General features: G+C 40.2%; 1 protein-coding gene across 8 annotated transcripts in view; it reads left to right on the top strand.

Annotated features, from left to right (window-relative positions):
* Positions 1-24,146, top strand: part of LOC138747881 (cation channel sperm-associated auxiliary subunit gamma-like) — a 196,406-nt gene that overhangs the window by 76,317 nt on the left and 95,943 nt on the right. For all 8 annotated transcript variants that reach the window (XR_011347709.1, XR_011347711.1, XR_011347707.1 and 5 more), the window contains 6 exons: positions 3,724-3,786; positions 6,145-6,316; positions 13,096-13,220; positions 16,037-16,117; positions 16,695-16,751; positions 16,925-17,078. Coding sequence is in view for 1 of the 8 variants with exons in the window: in XM_069907478.1 (XP_069763579.1) it covers positions 3,724-3,786; positions 6,145-6,316; positions 13,096-13,220; positions 16,037-16,117; positions 16,695-16,751; positions 16,925-17,078 (652 nt within the window). In the remaining 7 variants the exon portion in view is untranslated. The remainder of the gene's footprint in view (positions 1-3,723; positions 3,787-6,144; positions 6,317-13,095; positions 13,221-16,036; positions 16,118-16,694; positions 16,752-16,924; positions 17,079-24,146) is intronic.

Genomic DNA, 24,146 nt, shown 5'->3' with positions numbered 1-24,146 from the left:
TGTACTCATGTCCACAGTGAGCACCCTGTGCTCCAGATTCCATTGCCATTCAATTCCTTTCTGCATTCTCACACTGACCTGTCTGTCTGCATTTATCTACACTACCAGGGTGAGGCCAAATGCAAACTTGAAGAGCCATATCTCGTATTCCACTGAATAGTTCACTCCTGAATGATTACATTTTCCAATTTCAGGTAACTCTGTGTTCATTTCTCTCTCCTTCTGATCCACCCATGTTCTCACACATTTTCTTCCCCCCACCCCCAACCCTTCTTTCCAGTCCTCAATTATTCCCAGCCCCTGTTACCAAGTTTCTCTCGATACTGTGAGCATGAAATTAGCCCAATCCAATAACTTTCACAGCCAATGAACCCCATTAAAATATAATGCAGATACTCTTACAGTCCTTTGAACATACAAAAAAAATCTGCCAGAAATTTTTATATTTGCATGAGCAAAATGGTTCTGTACAGATATTAATACTAAGCTGTCAGAAACCATCATATATGCACAGGAAGTGGTTTTCCGTTCATGCCAGTTTGATATTGCCCACTCAACTAGAAAAGGACTAGAAGGACATGCACTTTTTCTTTTTAAAAAACGATGCAAAGAAGCTTTATTTAAATTTAAATTTATTGTTTAAATTTTAAATTTAAATTTAGACATACAGTGCAGTAACATGCCCTTTTGGCCCATGAGCCTGTGAGACCCAATTGTCGTATAACTATGGTATGTTTTTGAAAGGCAGGAAGAAACCGGAAACATACAAACTCCTTACAGATAGCATGGGATTCTAACCCCTGTCGCTATAATAGTGTTGCGCTAACCGCTACACTAACCATGTCATCCTTTTTATAATAAGGTACTTAACATCTCCTTGAAAACCTCAGTTGGTGATTTGCCCAAAATAATCCTTTTCTAATGGACCACACAACAATGTGCCAAGAAACGGGCAAATAACTTATTCTGACTCCAAGGCTCCACACCAGCTCCATAGCCAAGAAAGTCCAGCAGCGCCTCAGGAAAGTCCATCTCCTACCCTCCATCCTCACTACATTCCATAAAGGATGTATCGAGAGCATCCTGTGCAACTGCATCACCACCTAGTTTGACAGCTGTACCACCTTGGACTGCAAGACCCTGTAGAGGATAGTGAAGTCAGCTGAAAAGATCATTGGGGGGGGGGGTCTCTTCCGATCATGAAGGACATCTACAACACTCAATGCAGACGAAAGGCAATAAATATTGTGAAGGACTCCACACGCCCCTCATGTAAACTGTTCTCCCTTCTGCATCTGGTATAAGGTACCGTAGCATTGGGCCCTTATGTCCAGATTTTTTCTCCCAAGCCATCGGGTTCCTGAGTTGCCAGAACAGATGTGGATAGAATACCGTGGACTTTTACAGAATATATCTTAATATTTTAGCTTCTATATTAACTTATATTTATGTAAATCTGCTCCATGGTCCTGGAGAAATGCTATGGTCTTTCTGTGCAATGCATGGTATGAACAACATACTTGACTCCCTCTGATCTATAATCTCTCTGTCTGTCCTTCATGTTACCAAACCCCGTGGAGGAACTACAAGTGCCTCAGAAATAATGGAGGGAAACAAGAACTCTGCAGATACTGAGGTCCAGTGCAGTACACAGAAGAGCTAAAGAAACTCAGCAGGTCCATGGAAAGCAATAAGCAGTTGACATTTTAGCCGTGAGCCCTCTTTGGATGGATGTACTGAAAATGTGGGGGCAAGGGAAGAGGGAGAAGCAGAACCTAGTAGGTGATAGGTGAATGCAGTTGGGAGAGGGAAGGAGCTGAGAGGGCACAGGGCGTGGGGAAAAAGGGCCGAGAATGGGGGAAGAGAAGGAGCTAAGGAGCCAGAGGGATGAGGGGCAGTGAGAGAATGGGGAGAGGAGGGATATTGGAAACTGGGCGTTGATATTGATACCAACTGGTTGGAGACTGCCAAAATGGAATATAAGGTGTTGTTGCACCAATGTTAATGCCCTCCTTCCCTTCTCCTCCCCACTTTATATGGGTGTCTATCTGATTTTCCACACACCTGTTGAAGATCTCAGGCCTGAGATGTCGACTGCCCTTTGCTTTCAGTGGATCCTGTATGACCGGCTGACTTTAGTCTGCTGTCCCAAAGATAATCAATGCATTTGTTTCCAATAGAATGGAAAAATGTGTAACGTTTCTTATAACAAGAACAAGGTCTATAAAACTAATGGGACTAATTGCAGTTAATTCACCAAGTCATGATAGCCAAAACCCAAGGGTCACAAAAGAAATGGCTGCAGAGACAGTGAACAAGCTTTTGAATCTCCTCCACAATCTGTTCCAGAGGGATTCAACAATCATTATTCTCAACATTAATACACACCAGAATTTCCAAGATATGGTTTGGAGAATTCTCTCAGGGTTGTCTTATTTGTATATGACCTTTTGGAGCAAACTGGTGGACATCTGTTTAGTTATAGCCAAAAACTGGGGGTAGATTTCCCATAGGTTCGGGTAGTGGGGTGTTGGGTAATGGTGTGTTGGGTCATGCAGCTTCCCATTCATCCTGTCCATAGTTGTCATTGGCCCACAGAAGTGACTCAATTGAACATAGAAAATAGAAATCTACAGTATAGTACAGTGCTGTGCCAACATAATAACCTACTCTGACTGCCGAGAATTTCCCCACTGCCTAACCCTCCGTATTTCTCAGCCCAATGTACCTATTTAACAGTCTCTTAAAAGATCCTGTTGTACCTACTTCCACCAACATTGCTGGCAGTGTATTCCATGCACATTCCATTCTGTGTGAAAATATTACCTCTTCCACTCCCCACCCCAAGCACCTTCAAACTAAGCCCCCTCACGTTAGCCATTTCAGCCCAAGAAAAAAGCCTCACCCTTCACCCATCACTCCAAGGAGAAAAGACAAATTTACTCAACCTCTGCTCTCCAATCCTTCCTGTAGTGAGGTGACCAGATATTCCAAGTGGGATCTAACCAAAGTCTTGCATAACAATAGCTCACAGCTCTTGAGCTCAGTCCCACAGTTAATGAAGACGAAACCCACCAAATGTGCCTTCTTAACAGCACTGTCAACTGATCAGCAGCTTTGAGGGTCCCGAGGACTTGGACCCCAAAATCTCAGTTCATCATTCACCAGGGCTTCAATGAGGTAACAAAATCCCATGCTGAATTTGTAAACGATGGAGTAAATATTTGTAATTCTCTTCTGTTCAAGTGCAGGACCTTGCCACGCACTGTAAGGCAAACAAAACCCAACAGTCATTCAGCTGCTGCGCAGTCCTGCATCAGGTAGTGCAGTTGCCTGAGATTGGCCACTGCCAACTGCCCATATTGTACCTGGGAGGTGGAAGAATCAGAGTGGGCAGCAAGTGGAGAGGGTTAATGGCTATGCATGATAAAATGGGTTGTAGGAAAGTGGATGCGGAGGGGGGTGGGGTGTTGTTCTGTGAGCTGGCATGAACCAAATGGACCGCCTTCAATCTCACAAGAAAATATAATAACATTATAAGGCAATGTGAACATTGATCAACATGTCTGAACACTCCACATTGGGAATTTCACTGTTCACCTGCAGAAGTACTTGAAGGAAGTATTGGCAATCCCATGGATAGTTCCATGTTGTAAAGTAAATCGTTCCAGAGAAGTAACACAGAGAGTTACCTCCTGGCTTATTTTTTTACTTTCCTTCCAGCCCTATGCTAATCCTATTTATGATCCGACATGGAGATGGTGGAAAAATTCACGGAAAGCTCAGGTATGATGTACAATGTAACAGTTATAAAAACATTTCAGAATTACAGTAATAATTATGGAACCACTGATAAACTCTGGAATGTTTAGAACATAAGAAATAGGAGCAGGAGTTGGCCATCTGGCCCTCGATCCTGCTTCGCCATTCATTCAGTTCATGGCTGATCAATGATATGCTCATCTCCACCTACTTGCCCTTTTCCCCATATCTCTTCATTCATCTACTATGTAAAAATCTATCCAACCTTATTTTAAATCTATTCTCTGAAGTAGCCTCCACTGCTTCTAACGGCAGTGAATTCCACAGATTCATTAGCCTCTGGGAAAAGCAGTTCCTCCTCATCGACCTAAATCTACTACTCTGAATCTTGAGACTTTGTCCCCTAGTTCTAGTCACCCCCACCAAAAGGAACAACTTGCTCTATCTATGCCTTTCATAATTTTAGATGTTTCTACAAGATTCCCTCTCATTCTTCAAGTTGAGTACAGTCCCAGATGACTCGATCTCTCCTCATTGGCTAACCCCCTTCTGTTTAATAGTAGTTTGCGATTATTCTTCAGAATTCTCTGTTTAAAAACTTGTGTTTTAACAAAAATTAAGATGAATTGTTACTAAAGCATGTGAAAAATTCTTGTATGAGCATTGCAATCTAGTGAAAACTGCAATAGAAACATTACATTTCTTTTTAGATACCATGAATATAATAGACAAGAAAATGCCAATGGTGTACTGAATATCCAAAATGCCCTGTTATGTTTTTGCACTTGATCATCGACAGTGGTGAAAGAGTGTGGAAAGCTGGCAATCTCTTGATCTTGATTGGAAATATGTTACCAAATGGAAGATCGTGGGTCAATGAATATTCACTTCAATTTGCAGGAAGTTAGTGATGTGTCTGAGGTCTGTTCTGCCCTGTCCTGAGGCTTTTTACCATGTCAAATTGTTCAGATGCAACCAGAATGTTGATGGAAACAGGAATGTTACAATTAAACATAGATACATTAAATCAGTGGGAGAAGTTGTGAACTATAGACAGGTTAAAAAGGGTACGATGCAAACTGAGAAGCTGGAACCATGGTGAAGCAAAGAGAATGCCACACATGAGAGCCATAGAATATAACAACACAGAAACAGGCCCTTTGGCCCTTCTAGTCTGTACCAAATGATTATTCTGGTAAGACTCAAACCTCATCCATACCCCTTCCATCCATGTGCCTATCCAAATTTTTCTTAATATTAAAATTGAGCCTGCATTCACCACTTCAGCTAGCAGCTCATTCCACACCCCCATCACACTCTGGACGAAGAAGTTCCCCCAAAACTTCTCCCCTTTCACCCTTAATGCATGTCCTCTGGTTAGTATCTCACCTAACCTCAGTAGGAAAAGTTATCTTGCATTTCCTCTTCTATACCCCTCATAATTTCAAATACCTCTATCAAATCTCCCCTCATCTACGCCCCAGGGAGTAAAGTCCTAACCTGTTTAACCTTTCCATGAAACTCAATTCCTGAAGTCCAGGCAGCCTCCTAGTACATTTTCTCTGCACTCTTAATTTTATTGAGATCTTTCCTGTAGTTAGGTGACCAAAACGGCACACAATCCTCCAAATTTAGCCCCACCAATGTCTTGTACAACTTTACATCCCAACTCCTCTACTCAATTCTTTGATTTATGCAGGCCCATTCAGATTTCAACCCAATGAACTTTGCCAATGTATTAACATCCTTTGAGGACTTCTTGTTGTGACCCCTCATTGGAGAGACTTAACAAGGCATTATAAAAACAGGTCCAAATTTCATTTCACTACCCTGCCCAAACGCCTCTTTCACCTGCCTGTCCATCCGAGTTGCTACTTCCATGGAACTGTGCACTTTTTCTCCTTTGCCTCTCTCTCTAACACTCTTCAGGGCCCTGCACCCCCCAGGCCAGGCCCTCTTCACTCTGCTGCCATTGGGGAAAAAGGTCGAGGAGCTTAAAGATGAGCTCCCAGCGGCACAAGGACAGCTTCTTCCTCTCCGCCCTCAGGTTCCCGAATGATCAATGACCCGTGGATGTTGCCTCACATTTTGCTCACTATTATTTCTACTTTCTTATTAATTAGCAATAATCATAAGATGGTCCTAATTTGCAATATGATGCTGTGGCAAAACACCAAATTTCATGAGAGTAGATGCTGATCCTCCACTGGTTCTCTGGTTTGGTTTATATAAATGCTGCTCCCATGAGTTGCAGCGTCATCTTAATATTCAGTTTATTATTTTGTAGCGCATTCGTATTATGCATTTTCTGACTCTTCCACATATAGTATCTTAATGAAGATTGAGTTCTTAACGTCAGGCTACTTAATCTTGCCATTTCAGCATTACTACTTCTTTCTGGCCAGTAACAAACTCTCCATGGCTGGACTCTATGTGGAAACAAATGATTATCGAAAGATGTACAGCGTCTTGCCATCTGATACTTTTCCCTCCATTATTTACCTGGACAAGGGCGATTTCTATCGCTTTGTTATCTACCTTACTGTCAACACTGGTTAGTGGAAACATTGAGTCTAAATGTTACAATCACTTCAGCATGTCCAATGAATTAAAAATAAAGATGCAACATTGAATTTGTTCACTTGGGCAGGGTTATTTTAGTTTAAACATCATGTTTCCATGCGCAGAGGTGGTCATCTCAGCTTCATGGCCCGGGACCATAAAAAAGAGAGCTGAAATCAGAAATCTGAAGGGGTTTGTTGATAATGTATTGATCTTTAATCATCTTTGCAACAGTCTTACGGTTTCCTATTTATTGACATTATTTTGAAAACTAACATTTATTTGAAAAATATCATTAATCCTTTGCATATTTTGGATTGAAAATGTCACATTCGTCTACACGTAAAATGGGGAAACTGTGGATCGCTTACAACCAGACTGAGTTTTCCAGTTACATAGTGCATACGCACAGTAGGAGCACAATTTATTTTTGTTTAGAAGATAGTGTCTGGATGTACCACGCGCCAGTGATGGCTATAGCAGATGAATGTGTGGCTGAAGAGTTGGTGTGGCAGCAGGGGTTCAGATTTGCGGATCATTGGGATCTCCTCTGGTAAAGATATAACCTGTACAAAAAGGTCTTCATCTGATTGGGGTGGGAATTAATATCCTGGCAGACAGCTTTGCCTAAGCTGTTTGTGGCGGCGGGGGGGGTTAAACTAATTTGGCACAGTAACAGGAACCAGAATGAGAGGGCAGTGATTAGGGCAGAAGATATTGTGAGGAAATTGCGAGGAAGGACAGGCAGTAAATAGGGCAAAATTGCAAGTGTAAGATAAAGAATTTAAATTGGGGTACTTCAGAAACAAAATTGAAAAGGGCAATGAAGACCACACTGAAGGTATTGTATTTAATTGCCCGCAGTTTAAGAAATAAGGTTGATGATCTAGTAATCCAGCTGGAAGTTGGCAGGAATGACATTGTGACCATCACTAGGTCTTTTCAGAGTCGGCCTCTGCATGGAGGATGGCAAAAAGCCAAACAGAAACCAGAAGATCCAACCCACCCTCTCTGTCTTTCTTCCTGTCCTTCCAATACACTGTGTATCCATGGATTTTAGTTCCCAGCTGCGGTCATCTTTCAGCCACGACTCAGTAGGCCTTTCCATGGTGGAGAAGAGAGTGAGTGTAAAGGCAGATATTATCAGCCTCTACCTCTCTCCACTTACCTCCATGAATGCAGCATTCGATACGCCTTGAGCAATCCTCCCCAACCCTAGTGTCAGGGCTGAGGTAAAGGCCCTACTATGGATCTATGAATAGGAAACTGATGAGCGGTTATCAAGGGGCAGGCAGATGACATTGTCATCAAGGGCCACCACCTAACTGCTGCTGGGCACAGGCGGCCCAGCAGCAATGGTGTCCTGCTCAGCACCCACCCCCACAAACCGCTAAGTATCCCCCAACCATTCAGCACCCACCCCACCACTCAACACCCTCTGCCCTGCTCAGCCCTCCCCACCACTAGCAGGGGTGCCCCCCCACCCTCCCTGCCAGCCAAACACTGGCAGCCAGACCCAGAGCAAATACCAGAGCTGTCATGCACGGCCTCTCAATAGCCTACTTCAATGAGCAGACGCACATGAAAGTTTAAATTTCTCGTTGCTGGTGCCAACACATCTTGGAGGTTGAACAACTTTGGCGTTCAGGACCATTTGACACTTTTCTGAGGAATGGCTGACTTTGTTACCCATAATCCCCCATGAAACTGGAACCTTTGGTGCACACAGAGGTTTCAGCACCAGGAGCCATGCCACCGACTCAACCTGGAGGTGAACCTTTGGCGTATCCTGCACGAGGACTTCCATATCTGTTTGCACCTCTGAATTTTGAATTTTCTCCCCATCCAAATCATAGTCTGTCCTTTTATTCCTTTCTACCCAAGTCCACGACCATCCACCTTCCAACAATGTATTTCATCTGCCACTTCTTTGCCCATTCTCCTTATCCAAGTCTCTCTGCAGTCTTCAGTTTCCCCATCACTACTTATCCACAAACTTTTCCATCAAGCCATTTATTCCATCATCCAAATCATTAACATACAACATAAAAAGAAATGCCCCACACTGACCTCTGTGGAACCCCATTGGTTCCAACCAGAATAGGATCCCTTTATTCTATTAGCTCTACCCACGCTTTTCTGTAATTTCATGGGCTTTCATCTTGTTAACCAGTCTCATGTGGGGCACTTGGTCAAAAGTGCTTTGAAAGCTCAACTATACATCATCCACTGCATGTCCTTTGTCTAACTTGCTTGTGGTTTCCTCAAAAAATTGCAGTAGGTTTGTTAGGGAAAATTTTCCCTGAAGGATACCATGCTGGTTTTGGCCTCTCTTGTCATGCACCTCCAGGCATTCCATAACCTCATCCTTGACAATCAACTCGAACAATTTCCCAACTACTGATGTGGGGCTAACAAGTATTCTGTTAGCCCAACATCTGAACTGATTTGTTGTTAATGGGAATCAAGATTTCTGAATTGCTGTTTGTCACATTATTAACATACATTACACTTCCATTGTCTTGTCCTCTTCAGAGCCACTTGAGTCATTGCTCAGACTTTTGTTGGAACTTTTCCAGTCCTCCAAAACCATGCCAGAATGATTGATTCTTTTTTAAAAATAAATTTTAATTATAAATTTAAAACCACAAAAAATTCACATAGTTAATAATAATACAAATACATGTGGCTGATATAAAAAAGAAAATACCCCCATCCCCACTAAAAGAAAAGAAGGGGAGAAGAGTCCCTCAACGGGAGTGTCTATTTAATAACCATATAACCACTTACAGCACAGAACAGGCCAGTTTGGCCCTATTAGACCTGAGACCTTAAGGAGAAAGGGAATGAAAGAGCTTCATTTAAATATTCACACCCATTCTTTGTAAATATGAGCACCATATCTTCCAAAACAAACAGTATTTATCTCTTAAATTGTAAGTAATTTTCTCAAGTGGTATCCAACTCTGAACTTCAACATGCCTTCTTTCTATACCCAAATCTGTATCAGACATCCAAGTTACGGCAATACATTATCTTGCTATTGCTAAAGCAATTTGAACAATCCTTTCATACCTATTCAATTTGAACTTGGGTTTAACTCCTCCAATATCACTCAATAAAAATAACATTGGATCCTGTGGGAATTTAATCCCTGTTATTCATTCCAATAAATGACCTATTTCTAACCAAAAAGGTTTAACTATAGGACACTGCCAAGTAGAATGCAAAAATTACCAATTTCCTGTCCATATCTAAAACATAAATCTGAGAGGGTCTGATTCAATTTAAAAAAAATCTTCTATGGCGTCAAATATGACTGATGAATAAAATTATATTGTACCATTCTATATCTCACATTTATTGTTCTTTTTGTATTTTCTCTACATATTTCAATCCAGTCATGTTCATCTTTTTGTTTAGTCAAATCTACTTCCCATCTTTGTCTAGATTTATTAAGCCCTATTTTTTGGGCTTTCTTTTGTATTAACCTATACATCATTGAAATAAATATCTTTGTCTCCATTACATAACAATAATTCTAATTCTGTCTCTGCTGGCAATTATGGATCTTGACCAAATTTTCACATAAAAATTCCATAATCTGATAATAACTAAATCTAGTGTTTTCAGGTATCTTGAACTTCTCCTTCATTCTATTAAAATAAATAAATTTCCCTGTTTCAAAAACATTCTCAATTTTCGTAATTCCCTGACACTGACAAATCTTTAAAAGAGTTATTTCCCATGGAAAGCAGAATCGATCTTATTCTGAAATAATGGTTCTTTTCTAGGCAATAAACCTCCTCCCCCAATCTCTTTATTAACCTTATTCCAAAACTCAATTAAATACTTGAATATGGGAGTTCCTCTATTCTCTGTTAACAATCTTGAATTCCATTTATAAATAAAATCTTATGGGTTTGGCTCCCCTATTTTACTAAGTTCTATATGTACCCAAGCTGGAATTTTATTTAAATTATGGTGCTATTTATGTGCAGCATCAATATCCAATTAACTTTTACTCAGTAATCGTTGTTGAGCATTCTGGTCCTCGTGGCCACAAGAATTCAAAGATGGGCTGCTTTATAATAATTCATAAAATTATGGAGCTGCAAACCTCCTAAATCATAATTCCACATTAATTTATCCAAGGAAACCCTTACCATTTTGCCTTTCCACAAAAATTTCCTAATGTAAGCATTTAATTCTTTTAAAAGTTTTGAGGAATTGCTATAGGAATCGATTGAGAAAGATATTGTAGTTTAAGAAAAACATTAATCTTAACACAATTTACTCTACCTATTAAAGTAGAAAGTAGCATATTCCATCTTTCCAAATTTTCTCTTATTCTTTTAAATAATGGAGAATAATTTAATTTAGATGTTTTTAAAATCCAGTTTCACTCAAATACCTAAATATTTTTTTCCCATATCTAGCCATCTAAAATCAATTATGCCTTTACATTTTTCATAATCCTCATTTACTCATTTATTTCACTTTTACTCCCAATTGATTTCATAATCAGATACTTCTCAATATTCTTTTAATCTAAATTTAAATTGTTGAAAAGATCATCTGCAAAAAAAATTATTTTATGTTCTTCCTGATTTACCTTAATACCCCTTTTATCTTGAATCTTGTCTTATTAGCTCAGCTAAGGGGTCAATTGCTAACACAAATAAAGTAAGTGACTTCACAGCCTTGTCTACTTAATCTAGTCAACTGGAAAGTTGCTGAGATTTAACCATTAGTCACTATTTTCACACTAGGGTTCTTGTATATTATTTTAATCCATTCAATAAATATTGACCCTAACCAAAATTTGTCCAAAACTTTAAAAAGAAAATCCCATTCTAATCCATCAAAAGCTTTTTCTGCATCTAAAACCACTGTAACACTCAAATCATCCCTCTTTTAAACTAAATGTATCAAACTAATTAGTTTTGCCACATTATCTACAATTTTTTAATCCTCTCCTAGTGACTTACTACTTTGTAATGAACTCATTACATCAATTACCTCCTTTGCTGTAAAATTCAAATCCTTCTGTTTCTGGGCATTAGAATGATTAGTTCATGAACGATTATTACTAATGCCTCCACAATCTCTAGAGCTACTTCTTTCAGAACCCAAGGGTGTATTCCATTTGGTCCAAGAGACTTATCTGCCCTTAAACTTTTCGGATTCCCAAGCACCTTCTCCCTGGTGATCGTGACTGCACTCACCTCTCTTCCCTGACAGCAAAATGCTCATTCAGTTCGTTCCTTGTCTCCCATTATAATTTCTCCTATATCTACCCTTGCCTCTTTTTTTAAATATATTTAAAAAGCTGTCCCTTTTGATATTATTTGCTATCTTCCTTTCAAAGTTCATATTTTCCTTCCTAATGACATTCTTAGTTACCTTCTGGTATACTTTTAAAAGCTTCCCAATCCTTTATCTTCCTATTAATTTTTGCTTCCTTGTCTCCCCTTTCTTTTGCTTTTGCTATCGTTTTGACTTCTTGTCAGTTGCATTTGTGTAATTTTTCACTTTCTAAAATATATAGGAATAAAGTGACAACCTGGAAATGCTCAGCACTAAAGCTTCAGAACAGGTTAAGATAATAGTCCATAAATGGGCCCTATGTCTCTTTAATGGCATATCAGACATTTTTTTTGAAAAAACGTGTCCTGCGCCTTCCTTATTTTTTGCAGAAGCCCCAGCCGCTAGTACACTCTGCTGCCTTCTCTGCTAGTGTGCCTTTTCAATCATCTTTGGCCAGCTCCTCCCTCAGACCTCTGTAGTCCTCTTCATTCCATTGATCTACTGACAATTCTGAATTCAGTTTCTCCCTCTCAAACTACAGGTTGAATTCTATCATAATATGATCACTACGTTCTAAAGGTTCCTTTACCTTCATCTTCCTTATCAACTCTGGTTCATTCATAATGGCTTTTCAATGACTGGCTCAGCCACAAAGCCTTATGAGGCAAGATTACCAGAGCTAGGGCCGTAGAAGGATGAGAGGCAACTTAATAGAGGTCTACAAGATTATGAGAGGCATAGATAGAGTGAACAGCCAGTGTCCTTTTCCCGGGGTGACTAGAAAATTCCAGAGGACATCTATATAAACTGAGGGGGAGAAAAGTTTACAGGGAACATCAGGGGTAAGCTTTTTATCCAGAGAGTTGTGGGTACCTGCAATGCATTGTGATGGCTGGTACAATAGGGATATTTAAATGACTTAGGCTCTTGAATGCAAGGAAAATAAAGGGTTATGGACATGAGTTAGTGAAGGTTTAGTTTTTGGAGCTGATTATTTTGTTGGTAAGGGCCTGTACTTGCTGTAACGTTCTATACATAAAATAATGAGAGGCACAGATAAGGGAAATATCCTAGTCTTTTACCCAGGGTGGAGAGTCTAAGATTAGAGGGCATAGATTTCATGGGACAAGAGGATGATTTTAAAAGGAACCAGAGGAACAACTTTTTCACAGAGGTTTGTAGGTGATAGTGCAAAGTTATGACCTCTAATTTGAATATGTTCAGGATTCCAGCGAACTCCCAGGGCTTCTGATCCAGAATGCCTACTGACCTCTGTTTAAAATTGGAAGCTTTTTTTTTAATGAGGGTACTCTATAGAACGTTAACAGATTTTGCATTATTCTTCAAATTTCTATTTTTTAATGCATATTAATAGATCAGACTTTACTTAAGTTATAAATAACAGATTTTTGTTCTCACGACTTTGACCACAAGGGCAATAATGTGTGTTCTTTATTGTAGGAAAGGGGAGTGAGGAATATGAAATTCATCAAGTCTGGATGTCAACCCACGTTTCATCCCCAGAATATATCCAGGCTAATCTCAAGAGACGGGAGTTATTGAGCAGTGGGAACCTAGTATATCAGGTACTTATAGAATTTTGAAACATTCAAAGAACACAAAAAATGTGGATTCATTTCCACATCCTGATAATGTAATTTTAACCTGGTAATAGTGATCCATAAGATCTTTTATACTTTTCATTAAAATTTAAATACAAATCAAATGATCTGTTGTACATGGACATGAATGCTCAGTGGATTCAATGGATCAGATAGTGATGTGAGGTGGTTGGAGATAGAGTGGGAGAGGTTGGCATGAAGGGGATTGGCAGTGGGGTAAAGTCATTGCAAGAGCCCCCATCAGTAATCAGATTTGCAAATTAGTTTGGAAATTAATGTGTTATGGTATAGTCTGCTTCAAACTATATTTATCTGCTACAGAGAGGAATAAATTACTTTGGGCTCATTGTCTTATAATGCATTTCAATTGAGCAATCCTTTTCCTGACTAGTTAATGTCTAAATCATAAACTGTGGAGAACGTGAAAAATTACAACATGTTACTAGCCAATAACATCTATTTGCTTGCGTCTATATGTACTTTGAATGTACTAAGAGTACTTTGAATATTCCTATTGTCCCAGCCTCTACTACATTCCCAGCATTGCATTCCAGGCACCCACCAGTCTTAAATTAAATTTAGACCTAGAGCATAGTAACAGCCCCTTCTGCTCCACGAGCCTATGCCACCAAAGACACCAATCAACTTAAACCCCTGTACATTTTTGTAGGGTGGGAGTGTAATGCGTGTCGAAAGAACCAAAGATTTGTTGATCCAAACCAAGGCTTTTATTAACTAAAAGACTGGAGCAGATCACAAGTAGGTCGACCAGTCCAGAATGACCTGGTCTGGCTAGGAGCAATCCTTTAAAACCTGCCAGTAGGTGTGGCTACACTCTCAGTCAATCACAGTCATCCTACACTACCATCTGTACATATACATATTGGTGATAGAATCTGTACTATCTCATTCACCCCTTCTTTGAGAACCGACCCCAGGGTGGATGGAGGTTAAGGGCTGTACCGGTCAGGGGGCCTGACCATCCGGCATGACTGCCGTGGCACCAGGATTGGGGTCTCCAGAGTCGTGTCGCCAGGTGCGGCTGCTGCTTCGCTCAATTCCCCAATGACGTTGTCGACAGACTGGCCTGAGCTGGTGGGGTGGTGCTGGTCCTTCTGTTCAAGCACATGACCTGGGGGAGAAGGAATAGGGGGAGGTTGGGTTAAAGGCACTGTTGCACCTGACAGTGGCCATTTTGGAGTGACAGACTGCAGCGAAGTGGCCGTTTTTAAGGCACTTCTGGCACCTGGCTTTTCTCGCCAGGCACTGGGACCTGCTGTGCTTGTTCTTCCCTCAGAAATAACACTTGGGGTTGCATCGGGCAGTACATGTCCATACTTAAGACCGCAGCCTCCATCGTCTCTGTGATCTGGATCACGTCCTCTAGGTTTTCTCTCATGTACTCTAGCAGATGCTGCCTCACCTCATTCGGTCAAACCCCGGCCACATAGGCATCCCGAATGAGATCATCTGTGGTCTCCGCAGCAGTTCTGTCTGTGCATTCACAGTCCCTGCCCATTGCCCTTAGTGCCTGAATATAAGCTTTACAGGACTCACCTGGCTGTTGCCTCCTTGTAGAAAGTTTGTACCGAGCATAGACCCTGTTCACTGGTCACTTGTAGAGCCCTTCCAGCACCTTCAGTGGTCACGTCCTGGACAATCTGGTAGACTCTCGGGGACACCATAGTCATCAATATTAGTAGTCGATGGCTGTCCTCTATCACGGCAGGATCAGAGAGCTGTAAGTATGCTTCAAAGCATCTCACCCAGTGCTTAAAGTCATTCGAGGCTGTAGCTGACTGTGGGTCGAAGTCGAGGCATTCCAGCCGTAGCATATGCTCCATCCCTTCAAAATTTATTTTAGTTAATAAAATTGTAATGCGCGTCGAACAAACCAAAGGCTTTTGATCCAAACCAAGGCTTCTATTAACTAAAAGACTGGAGCATATCATAAGTAGGTCGACCAGTCCAGAATGACCTGGTCTGGCTAGGAGCAACCCTTTAAGACCTGCCAGTAGGTGGTGCTACACTCTCAGCCAATCACAGTCATCCTACACGACCATCTGTACATATGTACAATGGTGATAGAATCTGTACTATCACAGGGAGGAAATTGGAGCACCCAGAGGCAACTCATGCAGACAAGGGGAGAATATAAAAACTCATAACAGACAGCACCAGATTTGAACCTGGGTTGCTGGTACTGTAATAGCCTTGCTCTAACCACTCCACTAACCATGTCACTGAGTGAAAAAACTAGTCTCTGACACTTTCCCTAAACTTTCTTCCACTCACCTTAAAGAAGTTATGCAAAATCTGAACAGTTACACAGAAATTTGTTTCTTGGGCTACGTCCAATTTGCAATTCATTTCAATTCATTCATTCTTTTGCAACTTGTGCATCCTAGCCAATAAACTGAGCAAAATGCCACAGTCAATGGGCAAACACAAAATGCAGATGTTGGAATCTTGAGTAAACAATGAACTGCTGGAGGAACTCTGTTTTTTCACAGAGAAAGATAGAAATTACGTCCTTAGGAAGTATTATGTCCTGTAATGATGGGATCATCCGTGTGTGTGTGTGTGTGTGTGTGTGCGTGTGTGTGTCTGTGTGTGTGTGTGTGTGTCTGTGTGTGTGTGTGTGTGTGTGTGTGTGTGTGTGTGTTGTCTGCACCGATACCTCTTTCCTGATGGCAGCAGCGAGAACAGAGCATGTGTATAAGGAAGTTCCAAATTTTTTGTTTTCTGTAATATTTTACTTGTATACTTTTTTTCCTCAGGTCACAGTGGAAGATCAAATGTTTTATCAAGGACAAAGTTTGTCAGGTGAAGACCTGGTTTTGGTTTCGGTCTCAATAAAGGTGAGATTAATCTGAACTAAAGATTCACAGTGCAATAAAACCAAGATAAATACTGATGATCTGAAGCTTGGACACAAATCTGGATTTTACACAGACTCTTTTTAAAGGAAAAGGATGTAAAAGAGCAAAACATTTCCACTTAGAATTAAAATTAAATAATACAATGTACCTACCTACTTGCCTGAATAATGGCTAATCCCCCAGGTTAGTGCAGCAGTTAGTGCCATGTTATTAGAGCACCAGCGGCAAGGGTTCAAATCCAGCACTGTCTGAAAGGAGTTTGTACATTCTCCCCGTTATCTGCATTGGTTTCCTCCAGGGATCCAGTTTCCTCCCACCTTTCTAAACATTAAAGGTTAGTTGAGGTATTTGGGCAGTACAGGCCCATGTACCCTAAGCAGAGCCTGTTACCATGTTTAGAGCAGTCAGTGCAGGAAGAAGACTGCGGTTTTACTCATGTTTCTCAGGACATTGGATTGATTCTACATGCATTTGAAAACTTATTTACAGGCTGCCAGCTTACTCTTGACATGAAGGAAGAATTTTGGTTTAATGATAACTTGCTTCTCTTTTTCAGATAATCAATTCTGACCTTGCCTGCTTCTCGGAGTTTGGGGAGGAAGTTAAGAAGCAGGTGACAAAATAAGCACTCTTCTTATTGTTACAAGTCATATAATGAAATGTCTCCCTTGAAACTTGAAAGTGAAATATCGTTTAACTGCTTATATAGAGGTGTAAACATTTGGAGATGGTTCATCACTTGTTGCTTATAAAGAAATGATAGCGTATGTTATTTCAACTTCACAGGGTATCGTACAGTTGAAAGTCTACGTTGGATGCCCTCCTGGAAACAGATTTGCTTTTGACACTGCCTACACCCTGAACTACAGTGTCAATAAAAATTACATATACTTTAACTGCCTTGAACCTGATGAAATTCCGTGCTTCTATTATGAACACCGTAAGTGTATGACACTCCTTCCGAAATCATCGAGTCAGAGACCCGTACAGCACATCTCATCCATGCCAGATGTCTGTTTTAGTTCACCTCATTTGCCTGCATACCTCAGCACCTGTCCAAATGCTTTCTAAATGTCATTGAATCTGCTTCTTCCAGCTTGTCCAGATAACCACCATCAACTGTGTGTAAAACCTACCTCTTAGATCTCACTCTTGCCTCAAATCAATGCTCTACACTCTCTTTCCCTAGAACAATGACTGTTAAAATATTCTAAACCTCCCTAAGGTACCCTTCAGTCAAAAAAACCCAGCCTATCCAATCTTTCCTTATACTATAACTACCATCCTCAATTCCAGTCAACATCCTGGTGAATATCTTTCATTCTCTTTCTATTGTTACCACATTCTTCCTGTAGTGTGACAAGCAAAACTGTATACTCCAGTCTTTAACAACTGCCACAGCCTATGAAGGTAAACATACCAAATATTTCTTCACTACTGTTACCATATTCAGCAAAGAATAGATTTGCATCCCAAGGAGCCTTTGTATAGCAATTCCCCCAAGGTCCCTGCATTTACTCTCTACTTTATACCACAATTTCATTTCCCAATCCATTACCTCCAAGTGGAATTACATCTGTATAGCAATTCCCCCAAGGTTCCTGCATTTAATCTCTACTTTATACCACAATTTCATTTCCCAATCCATTACCTCCAAGTGGAATTACATCTGTATAGCAATGCCCCCAAGGTTCCTGCCATTTACTCTCTACTTTATACCACAATTTCATTTCCCAATCCATTACCTCCAAGTGGAATTACATCTGTATAGCAATGCCCCCAAGGTTCCTGCCATTTACTCTCTACTTTATACCACAATTTCATTTCCCAATCCATTACCTCCAAGTGGAATTACATCTGTATAGCAATGCCCCCAAGGTTCCTGCCATTTACTCTCTACTTTATACCACAATTTCATTTCCCAATCCATTACCTCCAAGTGGAATTACATCTGTATAGCAATTCCCCCAAGGTCCCTGCATTTACTCTCTACTTTATACCACAATTTCGTTTCCCAATCCATTACCTCCAAGTGGAATTACATCTGTATAGCAATTCCCCCAAGGTCCCTGCCATTTAATCTCTACTTTATACCACAATTTCATTTCCCAATCCATTACCTCTAACTGGAATTACATCTGTATAGCAATGCCCCCAAGGTCCCTGCATTTACTCTCTACTTTATACCACAATTTCGTTTCCCAATCCATTACCTCCAAGTGGAATTACATCTGTATAGCAATTCCCCCAAGGTCCCTGCATTTACTCTCTACTTTATACCACAATTTCATTTCCCAATCCATTACCTCCAACTGGAATTACATCTGTATAGCAATTCCCCCAAGGTCCCTGCATTTACTCTCTACTTTATACCACAATTTCATTTCCCAATCCATTACCTCCAAGTGGAATTACATCTGTATAGCAATGCCCCCAAGGTTCCTGCCATTTAATCTCTACTTTATACCACAATTTCATTTCCCAATCCATTACCTCCAAGTGGAATTACATCTGTATAGCAATTCCCCCAAGGTCCCTGCATTTACTCTCTACTTTATAACACAATTTCATTTCCCAATCCATTACCTCCAACTGGAATTACATCTGTATAGCAATTCCCCCAAGGTCCCTGCCATTTAATCTCTACTTTATACCACAATTTCATTTCCCAATCCATTACCTCCAAGTGGAATTACATCTGTATAGCAATGCCCCCAAGGTTCCTGCCATTTAATCTCTACTTTATACCACAATTTCATTTCCCAATCCATTACCTCCAAGTGGAATTACATCTGTATAGCAATTCCCCCAAGGTTCCTGCATTTACTCTCTACTTTATACCACAATTTCATTTCCCAATCCATTACCTCCAAGTGGAATTACATCTGTATAGCAATTCCCCCAAGGTTCCTGCCATTTAATCTCTACTTTATACCACAATTTCGTTTCCCAATCCATTACCTCCAAGTGGAATTACATCTGTATAGCAATTCCCCCAAGGTCCCTGCATTTACTCTCTACTTTATACCACAATTTCGTTTCCCAATCCATTACCTCCAAGTGGAATTACATCTGTATAGCAATTCCCCCAAGGTTCCTGCATTTAATCTCTACTTTATACCACAATTTCATTTCCCAATCCATTACCTCCAAGTGGAATTACATCTGTATAGCAATGCCCCCAAGGTTCCTGCCATTTACTCTCTACTTTATACCACAATTTCATTTCCCAATCCATTACCTCCAAGTGGAATTACATCTGTATAGCAATGCCCCCAAGGTTCCTGCCATTTACTCTCTACTTTATACCACAATTTCATTTCCCAATCCATTACCTCCAAGTGGAATTACATCTGTATAGCAATGCCCCCAAGGTTCCTGCCATTTACTCTCTACTTTATACCACAATTTCATTTCCCAATCCATTACCTCCAAGTGGAATTACATCTCTATAGCAATTCCCCCAAGGTTCCTGCCATTTACTCTCTACTTTATACCACAATTTCATTTCCCAATCCATTACCTCCAAGTGGAATTACATCTGTATAGCAATGCCCCCAAGGTCCCTGCATTTACTCTCTACTTTATACCACAATTTCATTTCCCAATCCATTACCTCCAAGTGGAATTACATCTGTATAGCAATGCCCCCAAGGTTCCTGCCATTTACTCTCTACTTTATACCACAATTTCATTTCCCAATCCATTACCTCCAAGTGGAATTACATCTGTATAGCAATGCCCCCAAGGTTCCTGCCATTTAATCTCTACTTTATACCACAATTTCATTTCCCAATCCATTACCTCCAAGTGGAATTACATCTGTATATCAATGCCCCCAAGGTTCCTGCCATTTAATCTCTACTTTATACCACAATTTCATTTCCCAATCCATTACCTCCAAGTGGAATTACATCTGTATAGCAATGCCCCCAAGGTTCCTGCCATTTAATCTCTACTTTATACCACAATTTCATTTCCCAATCCATTACCTCCAAGTGGAATTACATCTGTATAGCAATGCCCCCAAGGTTCCTGCCATTTAATCTCTACTTTATACCACAATTTCATTTCCCAATCCATTACCTCCAAGTGGAATTACATCTGTATAGCAATGCCCCCAAGGTTCCTGCCATTTAATCTCTACTTTATACCACAATTTCATTTCCCAATCCATTACCTCCAAGTGGAATTACATCTGTATAGCAATGCCCCCAAGGTTCCTGCCATTTAATCTCTACTTTATACCACAATTTCATTTCCCAATCCATTACCTCCAAGTGGAATTACATCTGTATAGCAATGCCCCCAAGGTTCCTGCCATTTAATCTCTACTTTATACCACAATTTCATTTCCCAATCCATTACCTCCAAGTGGAATTACATCTGTATAGCAATGCCCCCAAGGTCCCTGCATTTACTCTCTACTTTATACCACAATTTCATTTCCCAATCCATTACCTCCAAGTGGAATTACATCTGTATAGCAATGCCCCCAAGGTCCCTGCCATTTAATCTCTACTTTATACCACAATTTCATTTCCCAATCCATTACCTCCAAGTGGAATTACATCTGTATAGCAATGCCCCCAAGGTTCCTGCCATTTAATCTCTACTTTATACCACAATTTCATTTCCCAATCCATTACCTCCAAGTGGAATTACATCTGTATAGCAATGCCCCCAAGGTTCCTGCCATTTAATCTCTACTTTATACCACAATTTCGTTTCCCAATCCATTACCTCCAAGTGGAATTACATCTGTATAGCAATGCCCCCAAGGTTCCTGCCATTTAATCTCTACTTTATACCACAATTTCATTTCCCAATCCATTACCTCCAAGTGGAATTACATCTGTATAGCAATGCCCCCAAGGTTCCTGCCATTTAATCTCTACTTTATACCACAATTTCATTTCCCAATCCATTACCTCCAAGTGGAATTACATCTGTATAGCAATGCCCCCAAGGTTCCTGCCATTTAATCTCTACTTTATACCACAATTTCATTTCCCAATCCATTACCTCCAAGTGGAATTACATCTGTATAGCAATGCCCCCAAGGTCCCTGCATTTACTCTCTACTTTATACCACAATTTCATTTCCCAATCCATTACCTCCAAGTGGAATTACATCTGTATAGCAATGCCCCCAAGGTCCCTGCCATTTAATCTCTACTTTATACCACAATTTCGTTTCCAAATCCATTACCTCCAAGTGGAATTACATCTGTATAGCAATTCCCCCAAGGTCCCTGCCATTTAATCTCTACTTTATACCACAATTTCGTTTCCCAATCCATTACCTCCAAGTGGAATTACATCTGTATAGCAATTCCCCCAAGGTTCCTGCCATTTAATCTCTACTTTATACCACAATTTCATTTCCCAATCCATTAACTCCAAGTGGAATTACATCTGTATAGCAATGCCCCCAAGGTTCCTGCCATTTAATCTCTACTTTATACCACAATTTCATTTCCCAATCCATTACCTCCAAGTGGAATTACATCTGTATAGCAATTCCCCCAAGGTTCCTGCCATTTAATCTCTACTTTATACCACAATTTCATTTCCCAATCCATTACCTCCAAGTGGAATTACATCTGTATAGCAATTCCCCCAAGGTTCCTGCCATTTAATCTCTACTTTATACCACAATTTCATTTCCCAATCCATTACCTCCAAGTGGAATTACATCTGTATAGCAATGCCCCCAAGGTCCCTGCCATTTAATCTCTACTTTATACCACAATCTCGTTTCCCAATCCATTACCTCCAAGTGGAATTACATCTGTATAGCAATTCCCCCAAGGTCCCTGCCATTTAATCTCTACTTTATACCACAATTTCATTTCCCAATCCATTACCTCCAAGTGGAATTACATCTGTATAGCACTTCCCCCAAGGTTCCTGCCATTTAATCTCTACTTTATACCACAATTTCATTTCCCAATCTTTTACCTCCAAGTGGAATTACATCTGTATAGCAATGACCCCAAGGTTCCTGCATTTACTCTCTACTTTATACCACAATTTCGTTTCCCAATCCATTACCTCTAACTGGAATTACATCTGTATACCAATTCCCCCAAGGTCCCTGCCATTTAATCTCTACTTTTTACCACAATTTCATTTCCCAATCCATTACCTCCAACTGGAATTACATCTGTATAGCAATGCTCCCAAGGTTCCTGCCATTTAATCTCTACTTTATACCACAATTTCATTTCCCAATCCATTCCCTCCAACTGGAATTACATCTATTTGCCATCAGTCTGCTTCACTTTACACCTGGTCTATGTCTCACTGTATTCTTAGACAACCTGCTTAACTATCTTTGACTCCACCAATTTTGATTCATCTGCAAACTTACGGAATAGACAACCACGATTTTCATCCAAGTAATTTTGTGTATATTGCAATAACAGAAGTCTCAGCACTGATCCCTACAGTTTTGCCCACTTGTTCATGACTCTAATAGTCATGTCAATTCCCCTTTGAATATCATTTCTTTGATTGGGATCTCATTCTTCCAGGCTCCAACGAATGCAGAGCTAAATTGTTTAGCCCCTCTTGAAATGAAACCATTCATTTTAGGAAGTAGCCTGGCTAATTTGCTTTGGTCTGCTTCCACTGCTCCTATATTCTCTTTTTTGGTAAAGAGAACAAAACTCAGCACAGTATTTCTGGTGTGGCCTCACCAACACCCCTGTACAACTGTTACAAAACTCAGCACAGTAACAGGCCCTTTTGACCTATAAAATTGTGTCACCCAAATACACAAATTAACCTACAACCTCCAGTACGTTTTGAAGTGGTGGGGGGGGGGGGGGCAGAGGAAGGAAACTGAAGTGCCCGGAGGAAGGCCACACAGACTCGGAGAGAACGTACAAACTCCTTACATGTAACAATTCAAGAGGAAATTGCTTCTTTCAACTGATGATTTCAGAAGAGTGGTTTATTACAGAAAATATATTTTCCCAGAACTTTTTAGTTTCTTGGTTCTTTCCAATAATTTAAAATCAGTTTAACAGTGATTTTAAAAGATTTCACAATAAAACTATTTCATGTTTGTGATAGTACGGATTCTATCACCAATGTGTATAGATACATATATATAGATGGTCGTGTAGGATGACTGTGATTGGCTGAGAGTGTAGCCACACCTACTGGCAGGTCTTAAAGGATTGCTCCTAGCCAGACCAGGTCATTCTGGACTGGTCGACCTACTTTTGATCTGCTCCAGTCTTTTAGTTAATAAAAGCCTTGGTTTGGATCAACAAGTCTTTGGTTCTTTCGACGCCCATTACAATGTTTTAAACTAAAACAAATCAAATATTGCTCAAAACTGTACATTGAAAGCCAAACTCTATACAACTTTGTTTTCTCTCTTTATGAATTGAAAATTTAATCAAAAGTAATTTAAACATGCTGTCTATTACAAGGTACCACATAGCTACACGTAAGCATTCATAAACAGTCTAAATTTAAGACCACTGAACTAAGGTTAATTTTCTGCTAATTTTGCACATCAATTTTCGACAGATGACCATCCATCTCTCATTCCCTCTTTCTCGCCTGCTTTGGCGCAGAATAGCCAATATTCACTGGGCACCACCTAATGACATGCACTGATAAGTGAAGAAGATTGTATGACTCACACAGCTTTCATGACAGTGCGACAATGCACATCATACTGAACAAGAAGGGGGTGGGTTGGAGAGGAGGGAAGAGAGAGAAACACAGAACAACAGGCAAATGGCAGTGGGTGGATATGGAGATGGACATAACATTAGTTACTCTTTGCTTCCGATAAATGGTGTGTGTCCTGCTGAGTTTCTCCAGCACTTTTGTGTATTGCAAAGTTTGTATGAAACTATTACAACCAAGAAACCTGAATATTTAAGACACAAATATGGTTCATGATTTACAGTGTGCAAAAATTAAATCTGCCCAATGATTTTCCTAAGATATTTAGTCTTCATGGCTTAAAAGAAACAAATAT

Source organism: Narcine bancroftii, chromosome 13, assembly GCF_036971445.1.
Source record: "Narcine bancroftii isolate sNarBan1 chromosome 13, sNarBan1.hap1, whole genome shotgun sequence".
Classification (NCBI taxonomy): domain Eukaryota; kingdom Metazoa; phylum Chordata; class Chondrichthyes; order Torpediniformes; family Narcinidae; genus Narcine; species Narcine bancroftii.
Note: the sequence above shows the minus strand (reverse complement) of the source record. Positions and strands in the feature narration are given on the sequence as shown.